General features: G+C 33.1%; 1 protein-coding gene across 3 annotated transcripts; it reads left to right on the top strand.

The window, feature by feature from the left end:
• Positions 1 to 262: 262 nt before the first annotated feature.
• LOC101264054 (uncharacterized) lies at positions 263 to 9,619 on the top strand. 3 transcript variants are annotated; one of them, XM_004228965.5, is made up of 16 exons: positions 263 to 789; positions 1,191 to 1,385; positions 2,303 to 2,377; positions 2,486 to 2,653; positions 2,933 to 3,096; positions 3,866 to 4,084; positions 4,487 to 4,613; positions 5,193 to 5,381; positions 5,944 to 6,030; positions 6,179 to 6,336; positions 7,406 to 7,525; positions 8,430 to 8,655; positions 8,757 to 8,816; positions 8,890 to 9,063; positions 9,140 to 9,249; positions 9,341 to 9,619. In XM_004228965.5, exons 1-16 carry the CDS (start codon positions 601 to 603, stop codon positions 9,504 to 9,506), a joined length of 2,427 nt encoding a protein of 808 aa, XP_004229013.1. In that variant the 5' UTR covers positions 263 to 600; the 3' UTR covers positions 9,507 to 9,619. The 3 variants fall into 3 exon arrangements, with proteins under 3 accessions (XP_004229013.1, XP_069154209.1, XP_069154218.1); XM_069298108.1 differs by having other exon boundaries at positions 373 to 908; positions 1,000 to 1,385; XM_069298117.1 differs by having other exon boundaries at positions 406 to 789; positions 1,000 to 1,385.
• Positions 9,620 to 21,328: the final 11,709 nt, after the last annotated feature.

Genomic DNA, 21,328 nt, shown 5'->3' with positions numbered 1-21,328 from the left:
AGAGAAAAAAAAGAATAATTTGAATTTTATTTGAAAATGTAACTGATGAGAAAATTAAGATCCTTACTTTTTTTGAAATATTCTCTCCCTTGATTTTCTCCTTTTGTTATTAAATAATTATACTCTTTAAATAAAAACAAATAATAAAAACATAAATAAGATACATAACAAACTAAAATTTGACATTTTTACTAAATATTAAAAGTGTTGCTAATGAGCACTCTTAAATACTAAAATATTGGCATTTTGAAAAATTTCCCTTAACTATGTTATACAAATTTCTCAAAACCATATCGGGCCTCTTGAAGGATAGGCTTGACGAGACCCGTCTGGCCCGTATTGTAAATGGACTCACACGGGAGTGGAGAAAACGTAAAATAGAAAATGTAACAGAACAGGGACACTTGTGGAATTTTAGTTAAGCTCACTCTGTCTCCGTCCGTCAATTCTTCTCCAGTGAAACGGGTCAAACATTTCCGGCCACCGGGGAAGGCGATTCTTCTCGCCGGAGAACTGAACTTTGTTCTGCCGATATCGTTTTCGGCTCTACCGCATTCAAATGCTACATCTTTGAGAAGGAAAGAGAAATAGAAAGTTCAGATGGTTCCAATAACAAGCTGTTTCTGTGTAGCAATAGTTGCACTGAGTCTGTTCTCGACGCTATCAGAATCAGCATCTCAAGCCTATCGTAGAGATCCTGGTCACCAACAGTGGCACCATGGAGCTTTTCAAGACGTTAAAGAAAACGTTCGATCGGAAGTTCGTCAAATGCTTCATTCTCGTGCCGAGGTAGATCTGCTTAAACTGGAGTGGGAATTTAGTCAAATTTGTTCGAAGTTCGTATTGAATTCGACTGAAAATCTACCAATTTTTATTTTTGTATGTGTTTGTGATCGTTCAAATTCATGGTATGCCTGTAATTGCTTTTGTTCTATTTTGTTATCAGTCAACTCTGAAGTCCTATACATTGCAACTTTAAATTTTTACAATGTAATTTAGGTACTAGCACTGTGGCTTGGCCCAAAATTGATCTATATGTTCATTGACGAGGGGAATAGATAATAGGCTATGGACGATCCTCAGGGCCAGAAAATTGATGACTTGAGATTATAATGCAGGCTATTTACTTTTTCAAATTCTCTCCATATAAAAGCTTTGTTCCAATGCCTAATCGTGTTAGTATTGTACAGGTTCCATTTCAAGTCCCTCTGGAAGTCAACATAGTTCTTGTTGGTTTTAGTGGTGATGGGGGTTATAGGTACGCATTAGATTCTCCAAAGCTGGAGGAGTTTCTGAAAGTCAGTTTCCCATCTCATAGACCCTCGTGTTTGGAGACAGGCCAACCACTTGATATTGAGCATCACTTAGTATATAATACATTTCCGGTGAGCCTTCTCCCTTCTATGATTTATGCTTGTACCATTTTGCCATGGTGCTTTTAGAATCATGGTTGTTTTCGTGTTATGTTCGGAGATCTCTTCTAATTTTGAATAGAGCTACACTATAGTCATGATTACTGCTTTCTCACTATTGGTTGCTTTTCTATGATGTTCTTTGAAGAAATGGTAACAATCCTATGAATATTTCTCTGTTATCCATTCACAAATCTTATGCCTCAAAATGATTGATTAGCCAATATCGGCTTGGATTCCTTTGTTCTAAGCAAACAAGATCCTAATATTAAGGATATCAAGAACTTCTTTTGTGGCATTTAAATTTGAAACTTTACCACTAGATAGAAGTTAGATGGCCTAATTTCTCGAGGTTTTCAAACTGAGATGATGGCTTATTCCTAGCAATAAGACAAAACTCTAGTTTCATTTTGAACAATTAAAAAAACAACAAAATAACTCCTTTTTTCCATATCCAAATAGTGATTTATAGTAATTTGGGATGCAGCTTGGCAGTAGTTGTAATCTAGATTTATCTCAAAAACAATAAATTATCTCTAAACGGAAGTTGTTGTAATCTAGATATGTAAGGCAGGAATTCTTAACTTAATCGAACTTAAACATTCACTTACTGGGGATCCAATGAGAGAAGAGTTGTCCTTCATCAGATAAATGGAGAAGGAAACCTCAACTGGAAATGGATGTAGTCGTTGCTGTTAATTATATGTTTGTGTCCCTTGCCTAAATATACGATGAATAAAAAGTTTAGATTTTTTGATAAATGACTGAGCAAAATAAAAAAAGAATGATGTTCGGAGTACTCTTTAAGATGTTCCGAAGATGAAAATGGAATGGCTGGTGCTAATAATTTATGGTTACTGTTGTGATTCTGGTGTCACCTGTTGCTGCAGGCTGGACAGCCAGAACTAATAGCTTTGGAGAAAGCACTTAAGGCAGCAATGGTGCCTGCTGGAAATGCAAGAGAGGTGACTGTACCAGATAATATTAATTCTGAATTTGTCTCAGATTCTCCTATTTTATGTTTCTACTTCATAAAATCAAAATCAAATGTCAACCTGTTTTCTGATTTGTAGACTGATTTTGGAAGAGAAGTTCCCCTTTTTGAAGTTGAGGCAACTGCCGTGGAACCAGAATTTCAGAAACTTTATTCTTACCTATTTGATCTTGAAAGTTGGGGGCAGTCTGCTGAAGAGATGGATAGACCATGGCCTACTGTAATCTTTATTGTTAACTTTGATAAGGTATGTGGGCAAACTTGACCATCAAATTCTTGATTTGTTTGATTTTATTACTGAAGGATACGAAGTGTTCAGGTTGACCTTTTTCCATAATATTTGTTAAGAAAATTTTAAGTTTTTACTTCTCATTAACTTTGATTGTTGTTCGTCCTTGTCGAGAAGTCAGTTGTTGCACACTAACCCATTACATCAGACTTCAAACCTTAATTCACTAAGTTTCTTTTTCTGAGTGTTGAATAGGGACATTAATTGACTGTTGTTACCATGGGAACTTCACTGCAGGTAAGATTGGATCCAAGGAACACGGACATTGACCTGGACAGTTTAATGTATGGAAGAATTACACAACTTAACGAGGAAGAGATGAAAAAACAAGAAGGAGATTACATATATCGCTATCGTTATAATGGAGGGGGAGCTTCTCAGGTTTGGCTTGGGTCTGGCAGGTATTACTGGCTTTATATCGTACGTTATACTTGATGTTGAAACAGTTCTCTTAGTTTATACAGAGAAAGGATAAGGGATAACAAAATGTGCCCTTTACACAAGATAATTACTGAGCATCTGCTAGTTGGATAATAGTATTGCACCTTTAGGTCTGCCTTCATATGCTAATTGATTTGTGGCTCAAGATTGACCCTATGGTGGGAATCAAATGTGTATCTTTAGCCCGAGCATCCTATTTCTTTTAAAGTGTTCTTTGTGAATTGCTTAGACTTCTGCAGTTTTAATATCTCTACTGTGAGTTAAAAGCTACAGATCGTGTGATCACGTGGCATAAAAAGTTGATGATTAATTTCTTTCTTTGTCTGGATGTACCTATGTACCTTCAGTCTTTTTAGCTTCTTTATGTGTTCTCAGAAGGTTTAAGCCCCTGTAGTAACTTACATATGGGAGCAAGATTTTCTGTTTGGGACAGGAACAAGTAGTGTAGGTAAAAGGTGATGGGTTTTCTATAACATAGAATTAAAAGTTAACAATGGTTCTGCGAAATGTTGCAGCCGATCTCACTTTCTTCGTAGACTGTCTAGTGGTCTAGCGAACTTGGCTTCCTTTTTGGTTTTCGTCAATTTTTTTTTAGATCTCATATTTTGTTAAGATACCTTATTGTCGTTGAATCATATTTTCAATTGTAACTTTGATAAATCAGTTGAAAGTTCAATTGTCTTTAACCTGTTGTACAGAAGTTTGAGTTTTCTGGCATTATTATTTCAGGTTTGTTGTGGTTGACCTCTCAGCAGGTCCTTGCACTTATGGAAAGATTGAAACTGAAGAAGGAAGCATTAGTTCCAGATCATTGCCGCGTTTGCGGAACGTTGTGCTTCACAAAGGATCAGGTGTAGTAACTGAGCATGCTGCTGATGATATTTTTGTTGGGCAGCTTGCCTCTCTAGTTGCAACCACCATTGAACATGTCATAGCTCCGGATGTTAGGTAAAGTCTTTTATTTCCTTACACAAGGTTAGACTGTTCGGGTTACTTTTGATGATGGTTATCATGGTTCTGAAAGCTCTTGATAAGTTTTAAGCATGTATTTGATTCTTGAACCCTAATAGTTAATGAATATCACATTTAAGAGGAAGAAAACTAGACAGCATTGGTAATTGCAGATCTATCTGTTTCTTTGCATACTTATGAAGATACCATCCTGAGGATTAGATGTGTTTATTTTTGTCATATAGGATGATTACGGATAAAAAAAAGAAAAAAAAAAGGATGATTACAGATAGTGTCCCTGCCCCCTGCTTTCTCTGTGCTCATATTTGTAGCCAGTTATAGATCATTTTTGTTCTTTCTTCTAATACAATCTTAGTGTTTTAATCATGTATTCATTAGGTTTGAAACTGTTGATATGACAACAAGGTTGCTTATCCCTATCATTGTCCTTCAAAATCATAATCGCTTCAATATCATGACAAAGGGCTATAACTATAGTCTTGACGTTGGAGCAATTGAAGCGGAGGTAAAATTTTTACCTCATTATCCTGATCTCTTATGATGCTTTTCTGCGTATCCAGTGACTTGGATGGTTGATATGTTATTCGTTTTGTGACTGAGTTGAAAATGTTGTTGCTTTTGCACTAAACAATGTTGAGGAAACTTTAAATTATGTTTCTTTCCAAAACTACTTGTAAAGCTTTCAGATGTTGATGAAACAGATATTTACTTTCTTATTATACTTGACATCAATCCTTACTGGTAGAGATGTCATTTTAAAGACTGATACTTGCTTACTTATCAAAAGGAGGAGGGCGGAAGTAGATTTTGACTGCTACTTTAGTGTTGAGATGTTAATCCTATCCTTGCTGTTTAAATTAGGCTATTTTTCTTTTGTGACAAAGAAAATAAAAGGTTTAGGATAATTGTTCTTTAGTCGTTAAGTCAGTTTCCCTTACCAATTTTCTCTCGCTGTATTTTTTTTTAGTTTCCCTTGTGTATTTGCTGAGTCTAACAATGTTGGTACCCAACAGAACAAAATCTTACAATTTAGATGGAACCAGGACCATACATGAATTATGAACTTTTAGTTTTTGACCTTCAGGTGAAGAAAATGCTTCACAAAGAACAGGAAGTAGTAATGATTGGAGGTTCACATGCTTTGCATCGCCATGAGAAATTGGCTATAGCTGTTTCAAAAGCCATGCGGGGTCATTCCCTTCAAGAAACAAAGAAGGATGGACGTTTCCATGTACATACAAAGACATATCTTGATGGTGCGATCCTTAGAGAGGTGGTTTCCTTATTTTCCTTTTCCCTTTTCTATGTTACCTCCAATTGAGATAATAAGTGCAGTTGGATGTGAAATGCATTAAGATTATATGTGAGAAAAGGTCTTCAAATAGTTTCAGTAGGCAAATGGTGTACTTTCTTCGTTTCAATTTGTTTGTCTTACTTTCCTTTTTAATCCTTTCAAAAAGAATGTTCTTTTTCCTTTTTTGGCAACTCTTTAATTCTTCTTTCCACATGTTTAAGACCACAAGATTAAAGGTCATTTTGGTGCATTCTACATATCTTTAGTTTAAGAAGACAAGATTCTAAAGTCTTATTTACTTTCTTAAACTCCATGTCAAGTCAAAACCAGACAAACAAGTTGAAGCGGAGGGAGTATCTGTTACTGACATCCCTCTATTTTTACCACATCTCCAGGGGTTGTCAGTTCTTGATTGTTATCTGATGTCTCTATTAATCTTTTGTTCATTTATTCATTTGTTTTGGTCTTCTGATATTTTTGTCAGATTGGTTATTAGGAGTTTCTTATAACATAAAGTTCTCTCTGCAATTGATAAATGCAGGAGATGGAACGATCCGCAGATGTGCTAGCTGCTGGTTTACTTGAGGTTTCTGACCCTTCACTCTCAAGTAAATTTTTTCTCCGCCAGGTTGGTTTCTCCATTTCCTTGCCTTGCAAATATTCTGCAGAACACTCCTATATGCCTTGTATCAATATTTATCCGTTGCAACTTGCACATGCATATAGCTTTTACTTCTTACCTTATTGTTCTAAATCTGTGTTCTTTTTTTTTCTAGCACTGGATGGATGAGAATGATGGTACAAGTGATTCCGTATTAAAGCATAAACCTATCTGGTCTACTTATAACCAGAATCGAAAGAAGGAGAAGAAAAGAGCAGTAAAAAAGAAGCAAGGTGATCTGCACCGCACATATGGTACCAGAGTCATTCCAGTGTGAGCGCAATAACCTTTTATTTCACTGAGACCTTTTCTTGATTGCTTATAACTGTTGTGTTGATGTTATCTCTTTCATGTTTGACATTGTCTTCTGAGTTCTGATACTGAATGAACACATCAGAAATATCGCTATACAAATCGGTAATGCGAGTCTCGACTCGGTGGATATTGGGCATACCCCTCTACCCTTCTCCACTTAAATACCAAGTTTTTTTCTCTTTGCAGGGTTCAAACCAGTGACGTGTATCCACTGCCCTCTTACCACTAGATCATAGCCTTGGGAACTTTCTTTCTTTACTCAGTCACCAATCACTAGTTCTGCTAAAAGACTTGTTTTTAATTGTGTGTATTTCATGTAATGAACCTTTTTGCTCAGTAACATTTACTAGTTCTGCTAAAAGACTTGTCTTTGATCTTCAGGAGCTTGTGTTTTTTTTATGTAATGAACCTCTTTACCTATTGCACTCAATAATTAGGTATGCTCGTCATATGCTTCTGCATTAATCATTGAATTGGTCTTTGATATTGGACTTCATGGATAGCAACAATATCTTATTACACTATGCCTGTTGTCATCTTTTATTTATATCTTGAGTAAGATTTAACAATGAAAACAAACTTGTACTGCATGCTGTTCCATTTAACATAGTTGACCGTATAGCAATTTGGTTGCTGAATTATTGGATGATATATATATCAGAAATGCCGAAAAAGCATCGTCTTTATTACATGTCTCTTCTATTTGGCTGTTCTGATTATTTCTTTTTAAGTTTAATTTCTTTTCTTTTACTTTTTTGACGATGAATAGATACATAAATAACCAAGCCTTGGTCCCAACCTAGCCAGGGTCAGTTATATGAATCCTCACTACCCCTTTTCATCCATCTAGGCTTATCTCCATCCAATATTCAATAAAGCAGGTTCTCTACATTTTGATTTTACACCGACATAAAAATTGCCCAACAAGATCAAAAAGTTCTAACCCTAAATTCCAGAACTTTTTTCTCCTATTGCTGCCATTTTGAACAAGAGTGCCATGCTCTAACAATATCCTCCTTGTTTACAGGTTTGTTCTATCTTTAGCTGATGTGGATGAACATCTTATGATGGAAGAGGAAAGTCTTGTTTGGACAAGTAAAGATGTAGTTATTGTACTCCAACATCAGAATGATAAGATAACTTTGAGGTGGGTGACGTGTTTACTCCGTTTTCATTGCTTTTATTATCTTGTTTGTTTTGGTGTCCTTCAGTATGGATTTCTACTGTATACTACAATCATGGAACTTTTAATCTACCAGGGGTAGGAGATAGCTTTAAGTTTCCTTTGTTGGCAATATTTTAGCTGCAGCAACCTCTTTCTACTAAAGTAGTGGCACTTCCTTGGTTCTGTCTTCCTGGCCTCAATTAAATTATAAATCTAGTAAACTCAGTTTAGATTTTAATTAGTATTTAAAATTGACATTGCGACCATTCGTATCAGAGTATGTCAATAGAATGCTGCAAGACCCTGATAACAAATTTACTCTTTATCTTATTCTATTTAATGGAGACCGATGACTTCTGATCTCCAACCAGCCTAACTTTTTGCTGATTGGACTGACTACAGAAAACAATTATAGAAGAAATGTCATTGAGAACCATACTCCCAAGTATATAGCAAGATTTTTTTTCCATCGCCTCCCTCATATTCACCTGTATTCGTTCTTTAGGCATCTAAAAGATTTTGCATGCAATTTCTCTAGACAACAATTATAGAAGAAATGTCATTGAGAACCATACTCCCAAGTATATAGCAAGATTTTATTTCCATTGCCTCCCTCATATTCACCTGTATTCGTTCTTTAGGCATCTAAAAGATTTTGCATGCAATTTCTCTAGACAATTTCTCTCTTCATCAGAAGCATTATTATGGTTTTTATGTTTTAGGTCTAATACATTTATGAGAAACACAAAATATGGTAAAAGAAGACTACCTCAAATTATTTCATTAGTGAACTTATTAATCTTCCATTAAATGTTTTCTGATGTTTATTCTCCTTGCATGCATCTAGTTTGGGGATCTTTACTTGCTTCCTGTTGGTATTTGACAGCTATGTTTCAGAAATAGAGCGAAGGCATGCTATTCCAATGCTAGCCCAACAACATATATTGGCAGGACTGGCTTCTGTTGTGGGTGGGTTGAGTGCTCCATATGAAAAGGCTTCTCATGTGCATGAAAGGCCTGTTGTAAATTGGCTCTGGGCAACTGGTTGCCACCCATTTGGACCATTCTCTAACACTTCACAAGTCAGTCAATTGCTCAAGGATGTCGCCCTGGTATGTTATTCTCTTCACTATCTGCTCGTCACTTTCTACATGATGTAGATGTGATTGTAACTCGCATAAACTAAACTGTCATCATTTACCATCACCTGCAGAGGAACACAATATATGCACGTGTCGATTCAGCCCTTCACCGGATCAGGGAGACATCAGAGGTACTTCTAGTTGTCATTCACCTAACTCTTTTGCTCTAACCTGTATTTATCTGTCCATCTCTTTTCCTCCTAGGCTGTACAAGTTTTTGCTGCAGAACATCTGAAAACTCCTCTTGGTGAGCCTGTGAAGGGTAAAAAGAACAAAACAAGCACTGACTTATGGCTGGAGAAGTTCTATAAAAAGACTACCAACTTGCCTGAACCATTCCCCCATGAGTTGGTTGATCGTCTCGAAAAATATTTGGATGTAAGTAATTACTTTTCCTATACTTGGTAAATCTGGTTGTAGCTTTTTGGCATATGCTGACTTAATCGAATAACAGAACCTTGAGGAACAACTCGTAGAATTGTCTTCCCTACTGTATGATCATCGCTTGCAAGAAGCACACTCAAACAGCTCAGATATCCTGCAAAGCTCCATTTTCACTCAACAGTAAGTTACACATGAAACTTTTATCCCTTTTAGATTAGGAATTTTCGTATAGGTTCTTATGTTGTGGATTGTTGAATTTTCTAATATTTAGGTATGTGGAACATATTTTGGCTTCTGAGAGAGAGAAAATGAAATGCTGCAGTATTGAATACAAGCTTCCTGTGCAGTCTTCTCAGAATTTAGTTTACGCTGGTATTCTATTAGCTGGATTTTTCGTGTATTTCGTTGTAATCTTCTTTTCATCTCCAGTACGTTAATTTCACGAAGAATTCCTATTATTAGTTCACATAAAATTTTCAAGGAAATAGTAAGATAAAATATGATCAAGATTTTGTGCCAATATTTCATCAAAGACGTTTTGCCAATGTTAGTCAAGTTATCTTTACAGTTGCGTTGTTTGCAATTGAAACTAAGGTTGCATTTGAACATGCGATAGAAAATCATGATATCAAATTTCAATTTATTTGAAAACATAATAGATTTCCAAAAATATTTAATGTAACATTTGAACCATAAATTCATATTTTGGTAAGATTCATCATTTTAAATTTTTGCCAAAGCAAAATTACTTATACTTGGAATGAATTGTTCCTAGTGCGAAAGAACTGTATTAAAAAAAAATAGTTACTACTTACTACTATGATTGTTTAATATATTTTTATAAAATTTGTGTATTCAAAAATTTATAAAAATAAAATTTACTTCTAATGAAAAATGAAGATATGTGATTTATTAATGCTAAAGATGAAGATATATGATTTATCAATATGGCGTTTGGATGCTTCAATTATCCTTTTTATGGATTATGGTTTGTTTATCTAAATAGATTGTATAAGAATTGAATTTTTCTTTGAAGTTTTCATTTTCATATTTATGAGAAAATATCACTTTATATCAATGTAATTTCAAATTATGATATCCAATCATAAATGGGTTATTTGTTTGCTGCAAACCTCGGAAAGCTCTTCTTATATTGTTGTCTGCGAAATAGATTCCAAGATTATTTATACTCCTTCCATTTCAGTGACATTATTTGAGCCAATTTAAAAAGTGTTATTACTCCTTTTTCATAATAATCAGTTACATTATTTGAGCAAATTTAAAAAGTTTTAGTACTCCTTTTTCATAATAATCAAATTTAGAATTTTAAAATCATATATTACATCAAAAGGAATCCTAGGTCCGCTTATGCGGTGTCATCACAATTAGGATTTCTTTTTAACTTATTTATTTCTAAAGTTAGTCTTTCTTTTCACAAAAAATTGTGACTTTTATGAAAAGTTACAACTTTTATAAAAAAAAATTACAAAATTTTTACAAAAAGTTGTGACTTTTACGAAGAGTTGCAACTTTTACTAAGAATTGTGACTTTTATGAAGAGATGCAACTTTTTTTAAAAAATAAAATTGTGAATTTTATGAAAAATTGTGACCTTTCCGATAAGGTACAATAAACATTTATTCACGCTAACCTTTATTGTCCATAAATTGAGAAATTTTCTCTCATTTTAACACAACGAAACTTCTGAACTTCTTCTTCTGCACAATTAAATGTTTATGCACGTTGCTCCTATTGAATGACTCACTAACACTATCGTTTTTGTATCAACAAACTGGTGATAGAGCCGTCAATATGGGCTAGGCCCGTTGGCCCAGCCTGGTCTAACCCAGGATTTAATAGGGGTGGGCTAAGATTTTTAGAGCCCATTTAAGAAAAGGGTTTTTTAGCCCGGCCTGAATAAGCCTACGGATTTGGGGAGCTTGAGAAATATCAGTAGGGCCGGCCCGTGGGCCAATAAAAATTAATTAAAAAATATAATTTAATATTAAAATTTAAAAATAAAGGGAGTTCAAAATCAAAACAATTAGGTTAATATTTCTATTTAGACATTATACTTTTAGTTGAAAAAAATTAATAAATATCAAGGAAAATGCACAAGCACCTCCTAAACTATGACCAAAATCCCAGAGACACGTCTTAACTAAACTAAGGTCCCATTACCCCCTAAATTTTTTTTTTGTAATTTTATAGACCTTTTGTCTTATGTGGCACTCTATATGACTCCACGCAATTGAGGCGCATCGAAGATATTTGGATGTTACGTACACCAAAGAGGTACACAAAATTACAAAAAAAGAATAAGTTTAGGGGGATAATACGACCTCAGTAAGGTGTCTTTGCGATTTCGGTCATAGTCTAGGGGTTACTTGTGCATTTTTTCTAAATATTATAAATATAATTTTATTTGTGAATTTGATTAACAAGTAGTGATATTAAGGTCTCGTTTGTTTCTATTAAGATTAAGACGTCTGAATTTGAATTTGAATACGCATTTAAATATTAAAATGTGCACTAAGATCTAGATGTGTAAATCTGAATAAACATCTGAATATTAAAATATTGTCTATGAATCTGAACACTAAATTATTAGGACAGTTTGTTTTCAATATATGAATGCACATATGAAATTAAACATTATATCAATAAAATATTATCAAAACTTTGTTAGTAAAATAGTTTTTTTTCATATAAAATAATATTTTGAACTTTTTTTTACCGTAACAAGGTAATATGATTTATCTTTTAAGAACTCAACATCAAGTTACATCATCGATATGATTATTTTTTGCACTCAAATACTTTGAGAATCTAATATTATGCAATTTAAAATAGTTTATATAGAGTAGTAAATATATAGTTTAGGAAAATATTTTATTTTATTTTATTTTAGAAATTTATTATTGTTATCGATCAAATAACTAATACTTTCTTATTTTTTGAAACCGTGCTAAATATTATATCATGGGAGTGCCAATCAATTAAATATATTGAGTAATCTTTTAAAGTAAAAAATGTATATTAAGTTAATATGAATAAAGGAAATTATTATGGCAAGCATGTAATTAAATATTAATTAAATAAGAAAATAACTTTTATGAGTTGTTGTGATTTAGTTAAATTAAGATAGGAGTCTTATTTTTTAGTATGAATAGTGTTAAGGGTGTGTTACAGATCTGATTCATTCAGATATATCCAGACCCATTAAGAGACTTATAAGAAAATAAAACAAACGAACTTAATTAACTGAATCTGAATAATTAAGATTCAGTTCTTAAAAACAAACACACTTAATGAGGCAAATCTGAATTATTAAGATTCAAACCGCATTAAGTGCAAACAAATGAGGCCAAAATAATATAATATTGTTTTGTCGATATATTTGATAATATTTTCAAATCATAATTTATAATTTAACCTTAGTCAAATGTTTAGGGTTCAAATGTTGGGTTGTAGTTAATGAATTACCCCTCAATGTAAGATGAATCTATACTAAAGAAATAATTATCTCCTTATAACGTTAGATTAAAGGTCCACAAAAATAAAGTTCTAATCATATTGATCGAAACATAAACAACAAAATATGTCTTTTGTCTATCAAATTAGTGTCATCGACAGCGTATGATTTTGAATAAGAGACTTGTCATCGACTGCGCATGATTTTGAATAAGAGACTTGCCAAGACATCATTTAGATTATGTATGTAGAGACCTTGAATAGGAGAAAAACTCTCGCAGTTAATGAATAAAAAATTTGTACCACTTTTTGAAAATACAAATATAAACAATCAAATAATAATATATCTTTTCAAAAGACTTTGGTGATGAACATCTATAGTAAAATGAAGAATTAATAACAAAATCCATAAAAAAAACTTAAAAATCAAATCTTTTTCGTTTTAAGATTAAAAAACATTTCTTAACTTATTTGAAAAAAAATAATTGACGTTTTCATATCTTATTTGAAAAAACTAAATTGACGTAGTCCACCACCGCGTGAAGTAACGATAATTTACCTAGTATCATTAATAAATCAGCTTCCATGAGGATTATATCAAATTCACGAAATGAAGGTTAATGGAATCGGAAACGTCGAGTGTTAATACCATTAACAGTTTTATCTCTAAGTTCAATAATCGTGATAGGTTATGATTGAAAATAAAAGTTTATATCCCTTTTATATAGTGTAAAACTAAATACATACTTTATATTATACTTGCATATTTTAATATAGTTATAAGTCCTTTTATAACTCAACTATATCTGCTAACTTTATTTATCTTACATTATACAATACTCAAGAACTGTGTAAAAGTAAAATTTGCCTAATATTTTTACAACAAATTTTTTTACATATTTATAGAATTTTAAACTACATATTTACTTTTCAAAAGCAATTGTGCAGGAATAATTATATGTTCAATTTTTCTTTAATGAAAAGTTGAGGTTACTACTTACTAGTAGTAGTAGGTCGACTAGGAAAATTTGGGTTAACTCATCTATATGGAGTTTCATAGATGAAAATGTTGCATAAATTAATATATTTTAAAAAATAATTACTGATTTTAGCGATATTTTTTGTTTATTATCATTTATAGCAATGTTTTGTTAAATTTGTAATATGTATTAAAAGTGAATTATGTATGCAATATATATGAATTGTAATTGTTTTTTGAAATATATCATGTTTGTTTGGTAAAAAATTGTCACATTGTATTATAAGTGTATTAAAATGTGATAAATATATTATACATCATTAAAATTTGTATTATATGTGAATAATAAATTGTTTTTGTAATATATATCAAACTTGTATTGTAAATAAATTAAAAATGGTTAAGTGAAAAAAATATTATTGATACAAATGATAAATAACTTTTTATTATAATATATTTATGTAAGTTTCCCTTGGACTGTGCGGCCCATATGTACATCAAGTCTGCGGATCTTCACAATGAATTTCGTCATCAAAATTGAAAATTACTTAGAATAGCAAATATTTTACTTATATTAGATATTATAACTATAATTTAAGAAAATTATAATTTTTTACTATAATTTTTTCAATTTTTGCTTTTCCTCTAATTTGCATAATTCGTCTTATTTGAATAAATTCAGAATTTGTATGATTCGTTTTCTGATTGTATAAATTCAGAATTTTGCATATGTTTTACCCTAGCTATTTGTATATAATTTATAAAAAATTCATATTAAATTACTATATTTGCATGTTGGCAAGAAAAATATACAAACGGATTTCTGAAAAATTTCTAAATGTGCAAGTACAAATTTGTATATACTTGTCATATTTGTATATAAACTGGCAGAAATATAGGAAAAACAGCCTCCATATCAAAGTGAAATACAGATATGGAGCGCAATTATCAAAAGTATAATTATATAGCCTTATTGTGTCTATTATATTCGTTATTTCTAAAATATTCTCAATAAATATACCATAATGACTTTGGAGGTGACTAATCTTGAACTTTTAACCTTATTTGTATTATGAGAAATTTTAAATTTAACAAGTTTTGATTTTACCTTATTAGTTTGTTCAAATAAACTAAGATCAAACGTTCAAAATCATTAGCTTTCAATGTTACTATGTTTAATTTTATATTAATATTCACGGTACAGTAGAAGGGATAAAATTTACAATCCTTTTCACAGGAATTTTTTTTTTGACAATAATATTATTACACATAATAACTTCAATAATTCTTACTAAAGTTTGAAGAGATTACTTATGGAATACCAATATAATGTATTTGAGTTCAAAACCTGGCAACGATTCTTGAGGTTCACACCTTTATTAGTATAAACCTAAACAATGATACACGGTGGTATTCAAACTTTCACATTCTAAAATCTTTAAATAAATAATCAAAAATCAAATGTCATGAAGTTCAAACGATTGTAAGTTCATACCCCTAGAATAATTTAAGGGGATCAACATCTGATAAGAAGAAAAAAAATGTTTTTACAACATTCTAATTCATGTTTTTTTCACATGACATTGGAATGGAAAAAATACGCATACGTAACATCCTGCGAATCTTTAAGTTAAGATTCAAATCATTTTTCATATGTGTTTAGGTCTGAATCCCGTGCTTTTTAATTGGCATAGGCGTTAAAGTCAATTTCTTTGTGTGAAAGAAGAGAATCCTCAAGCTCAAAGTTGAGATTAAATTTTGATATAAGATTTTATCAGAATAAAATTCAAACAATTATATATTTAACAAATTAAAGATGTTCGAGTCTTCTTTCCAACATTGTCAACCTGCCCTTCTATTTGAGGCCCGACTCAAAATTATGAACATTTTCATTTTGAATGATATCATTGAAAATAAATAAGACTCGGTTGTTGCTGCAAGTGCCCACTTGTGGGCCACAAATTGATCGCAAATTTCAAAAAAAGTGAGGGCCTTCTAGAATGAGCTATGGATCGATTACAGACCGCAAGTTCCCACTTGCTGGTCGCAAAAGGGTAGCAAATGGGCCGAAGAGGATCTTTTTTGTCGGGAAACCAGAGGGACAGTGAAGTTAAAGTGTGACAAATTTTTGGAGTGATTTTTATTGAAGAAGGAGCAACTATCTATGCTAATACAAAATGACAGAAAATGTAAAATAATCTAAAGAATTAACAAACTTTGCATACCTACACAAATTCTATAAGAAGCATCTAAGAAAAGAATCTTATGGTATGTACAAAAGATGGTGAAATGTAATGGGCCACCAGTGTGTGGGCTTTCTTGATTGAGAATATTGATATGAATGTTGAGTCTTGAACATTGGGTCGAATTTGACTTTAGGAAACAGCTCCTGCGACTTGTTCCTCTTCATTCTTCATATGAGACTTGAAGGGAAAAATAAACTGATCAAAATGATCATCCCTTGACACAGATCTTTCTAAAATTTAAAGATAAAAGTTTGTATCCCTTTTGTCCAGGGGATACCCAAGAAAACACAAGGGACAAATCTGGGTGAAATCTTGGTCGATTTTGAGTTAAAGTAGATGCATAACAAAGGCACCCAAAGTCCTTAAGAAAACTTTAAAAAAATGAAGAAAATTGAAAACCAAACAATGAAAAAGTAGTGAAAAATCGAGACAAACTCATCTCACTCTCTACTCTTCAAAAAAAAAACTTCAGATCTTAAGTGCAGATCTGAACAGAAAAGCAAAACCAGTGACAGCACAACCGGCAACTAACGGAGAGATAGATTTGGCAGAAGCAAGCGCTGATGAAGGTATGTCAACAGGTAGCTCCGACGAGAAAAACAAAATTACAACAAAGATCGATGAAGTTGACTGCGAGACCACTATTTTTGTTGAAAAGTGAAATGGAAGAGAGATTTTAGGAGAATGAGATATGGTGTTGCACTTGTTCAATGAATGCACATCTAGACTGTTGACAGCAGGCATATGCAACTTCCATTGGCGAATCCCAACTTCTTTTTGAGCTGAGAGAGTGATGAACATGGATCTTCTCCATCCTCCAAAGCCCTTTCCTTCTAATAGAGGAAGGGTGAAAGAAATAGGGACTTAAATCGACTCAGTCATTGAAGCTATGAAGGATCTTCAATGTTGCTCTGATACTATGTAGGAGAATTAGAGGAACAGTAAAGTAAAATGTGGGAAATTTTTTGAGTGATTTTTATTAAAGAAGGAGCAACTATTTATGCTAATACAAAATGGTATAAAATGTAAAATATTCTAAAGAGCTAACAAACTTCTAAAACAAACTTTGCACACCTATACAAATTCTAGAAGAAGTATCTAAGAAAAGAATATCATGGTATGTACAACAGATGATGAAATGTAATGGGCCACGAGTATGTGGGCTTTCTTGATTGAGAATATTGATCTGAATGTTGAGTCTTGAATATTGGGTCGAATTTGACTTTAGGAACAGCTCCTGCAACCTGTTCTTCTTCATTCTTCATATACTTGGACCTGATTTTCATGACTGCGACCTGGGCCTCATTTTCATCATCATTCCAACATTTAAGATGATTATTATCCTTTTTTTAACTTATTGGTCATTCTTTCAAACCTAGAACTGATTTTCTCTCATCCAAGTAAGTCCTTCTCTAAGTACATCAAGCTTTCCAAATCAAATACTATCATCTAATCATGTATTGTTAATACTTAACCATTTGTCATAGGATGTAAAAGAAGCAAATTAAAGAATCTTAAGAAAATATTTCTTAATAGTTCTTCATCAAGTTAAGATTTTTCATCAGATTCATGAAGCGTTTAAGGTATGTAATACTGAGTAATTCAGCTCTTTCTCATGACATACATCTATAACTACCAATTAGTAAGATCAAAACTAAGATTATTATCCCAACGTCAATGATTTCAAATCTCTAATTCGAACTGAATTCTATTATTAAAATTAAGGTACTTCATATTTATGATGATTATTAATCATTAACCTAACTCATGTATTCATGATATTATGTGTATTTATATGCCTATTACTATATTTTTCCCGCATGTGCCGTTAGTTTAAGAATATTTCTTACTATAATGTATGTGTTGTAATGATTATATAATATTATGCACTTAGACACATAGTTAGATCTTGCAGGGACAATAATGTAACATTTAAGCAAATAGGAGCTGAAACAAAAGAGTAGAGTTGGAAGTAAATTAACAAAAGGCTTGAAGAAAACAAACAAGATAAAAACTAGGTTGACACACACTGTAGGCATGATGTTGCAGACCCAAAACTTCAAGTGATCTTCAATGGTGTTCTGTAGGCGCTCTGCACCAGAAATGGACTTTTGGGTGCCAACATTGGCACACTGCAGGTGCGTTAGGCGATAGGGAAAACTTATTTAAGCTCAACCCACCTCAATTAATTCCCAACTTTTGGGCGAAGTAAGAATACAAGAAGGAAAAATGATTATTTTTCAAACCTCATAAATAGAACATGTTCTTCTTTTATAGGGCTCCTTCATATATTTCAACTCAAGAGGAAGAGAAAAGAATTCACTATTTAATTTCATACTCTACTTTTTCTGACAATAGATTGCGTGAAAACAATTATTTTTGTGTTATTGAGTGGCTAAAAATCCTTGGTCTAGGGTTGCGACTGTGACTGCGAATGATTGTTGAGTATTGAATCCATGGATGAAGTTGGTTATCATTTAAATTACTCTTGTGTTCTCGTATCACTATTTTGATGTTTGATCATCATTATAATAAATTTATTGTCTATTCTTCAACTCATAGGAGAAATAGAGAGAAAATTGAGATGTATGCTCGAAGTGAGTTATGATAGCATTGGGAAGGTTTTTAAGTCACTTGGACCAAATGATATCCTGCCTTTTTCCTCTCACCTATATTTGAATCGAAATTCCTAGCTTTGTCATTCTACATTAGTGAAAATTAATATACCGAGAAAATCTATAGTTCAATGTGTCTATGCTTGAATATTTTTGTCTTTGTACGATCTATAATCCCTTGATATTATTAAATGATTGTGAGAGAAATTATCTTTTGTTGTGAGCAGAATCATGTTAATAGAGTGAATAGTAAGGTCGTGGTTTTAATTGAGTTGAATGGATGCAAAAAGTTTGTTGTGAATCCTTAGGCAACCGTTGAAGGTTGATGTCATTAAATTGAGATATTTGTAAATAAGTTTGAGTGAATTCTTTGTAACACCTCAAAATCTAAAAGGAAAAAGGTGAAACCGAGGAGGGGTCCACTGTCGTGTATATGACCACGACTTGTTACCCTCATTGTAGGTCAAAACCATGGAAAATGTGGAGGACCACAGACTTTTACACCGGCCGTGAAACTCCACACGATTCATAGGTGGCCGGTTAAAGAAACTAGAGACTCCCAAGGCCACTGTGAGGAACCACAAACTACTCAAAGGTCCAGGAACCCCACACGGTCCGTCAAATGGCATATGAAGATGACCTAGTATTACCTAAACCTTCTGTGAAGAACCATGGTGGCCTAGATGACCCGTGGTGCTTCCCACGGTCCATTAAGTGGACTACGGAAGAGACATGTCAGCCTTTATGTTTTAAGTCAACTTCAAGTGGTCATATCTTTTAGATAAAAATGAATTAAGAGGCTTATGACCTATTAAATTAAAGATCTTTGAGTCCTCTTTCGAACCCCACTGAGTTTGCTAGAATTCAAACTCAAATTAAAAAGTTGCACTCATTTTAGTAGATCCATGTTAAACAAGGCCATCAGCACGACCCAGTTGGCGTGTCGTGGTTCACGGACCTCAGTCCACTCGTGATGACCCTTTGTCAGTTTTAAGTCACGGTCATTTTGATCTTTTCCCCTATGTTTTGGGCACTTAAACTAAGTCGTTTGATGTCTAAAGTACGTTATTCACACAATATAAGCCTAATAATCTAGTCAAACACTACCCAGAACCCCCATTCTCCCAAAATCACGCAACTTAAAGCAAAATAAAGAGGAACAATCGTTAGTTTCTCCCAAGAAAAAGCAGAATGGTTCTTTGAGGTTCATCCCCAAAATTCGAAGGATTTCTCTATATTTTTGCACCATGTATGTGGGATTTCACTAGTGGGTTTCTTTCACCCAATAGGTCCTAGAATTCAGTTATTGTTTAATTTCTCATAAATTGCTTAGACCTACGGTTTCCAAAATTTTGGAGATTCATTGTGACTTTAGCTGCTAAAGTTCCACAAATCTAAATAACATGTTTCTTGGAAGATTTGCATAGTCCCATGCATAGAATTCAGAACCCTAGATTGTATTACTTATCAGTACTCACAAATTATATTTTCTAGACAGAATTAGTAGAAAATCATGCTTTAGAACTTGAACGTCATATATTCAGTATAATATGTTGCATTTTTCAGATAGCATGTTAGTATTTTGAGCTACTAAGTATTTCAGTTGCATTTTAGCTATATGCTTAAAGCTGGGAGTAGACTTAGCATTGAGTTGGACTAAGGTTGATAATACCATCACGTCTCAAAACTACGTGCCCGTGTAGGTTTATAAGTCCCTCTATTGGGTATTAATTTTTGGATCATGTCACATTCATGCCTTTATACCCCTGCCAAGGTATATTACGTCCGTTCAATGGGGCGTATACATCGAACTCCACGTTCAGCTCACGTGGTGCATGTCAGTTAATAGGATATCCCACATTTAGACTCCCATATTGCATTGACAATGTATTCATGATTTACTTCAGTATTCAGCTTAACGTGCTATTTTCATGATTTGTACTTGGTCTTTTCATGATTTGTACTTGGTCATTGCATTAAGTTCAACTTACAATCACACTTCTTTGGAACCAAAGAGTTTACATCTAGAAGTATGACACTGGTTTACATATAACGTCAAATGTAAACTCTTTGGCGCTGGTTGAAAATGAAGATGATGGGCATGATATGATTCTTGTCTGGAACCCAAATAGGGTCCTGACAAAGTTACTTGACATAGGCACGGTGGCGACAAAGGGTTGACATGAATGATTTTGTCAAAGATCAAAGTGCAGGTGAAATTAATTATGCGTTGTTTGAGCAAAGTATTATCATGTCCTAAATGTACCAAATAATGCTTGAAAGGCAGTGTCATGACATGAAATAGACGTTAGCAAGGCAACATGTCATGGGCACTGATCGACATCGATTGTGGGCAGGTTTGGGCTGGTCAAGTGTGGAAAAATCAAGCTAAGCTAAAGTAAATCATAATCAAATATAAAATAAACGCAGCAAGAAAACAGTGAATGACACGAGTAATAAAAAGTTAGCATGTCCAAGGCAAACACAGGCAAGGCAACGGCAAGGCATTGGTGGTGCTCAAACATGGAAAATGGGAGAATGGATTCAGCTGGACTTTGATGAGACAATGAATATACAATTTTTATAAACTGTATTGGAGCCAAAATTAAGGATCGAAATCCAATCAACAAAGTCACATACCAGCACATGTGGCGGTTACCTTAATGTTACCATTTGTGTCCAGATTCATTGTAACTTTTTTATGCTTTTTGAATTTGAAATTTGAATGCTTCTTATCAGTTGGGGATGTCAACTGAAATGTAATTTAGTGAGTTGATTACTTGACAAGTGTTAAGTATGTGTCACAACAATATGCATTATAAGATACAAGGCTACCACATGGTCTATAAATGGACAACCTTGGTGTTAGACGTTTGAAAAAAAAAAGAAGGATTGAAAGAGGGAGTATTAAGTCTGGAATTTAGACACTTAGAGAAAAAAGTGAG

This window comes from Solanum lycopersicum, chromosome 1, assembly GCF_036512215.1.
Source record: "Solanum lycopersicum chromosome 1, SLM_r2.1".
Lineage (NCBI taxonomy): Eukaryota > Viridiplantae > Streptophyta > Magnoliopsida > Solanales > Solanaceae > Solanum > Solanum lycopersicum.
Note: the sequence above shows the minus strand (reverse complement) of the source record. Positions and strands in the feature narration are given on the sequence as shown.

What these genes read in the sequence shown, in the direction of transcription:
- LOC101264054 (XM_004228965.5), top strand. Translation starts at nt 601, where the DNA reads ATGGTTCCAATAACAAGCTGTTTCTGTGTAGCAATAGTTGCACTGAGT. An exon ending in GTTTGGCTTGGGTCTGGCAG is followed by an intron (nt 3,097 to 3,865) that starts GTATTACTGGCT and finishes TTATTATTTCAG; the next exon opens with GTTTGTTGTGGTTGACCTCT. An exon ending in GGATCAGGGAGACATCAGAG is followed by an intron (nt 8,817 to 8,889) that starts GTACTTCTAGTT and finishes TTTTCCTCCTAG; the next exon opens with GCTGTACAAGTTTTTGCTGC.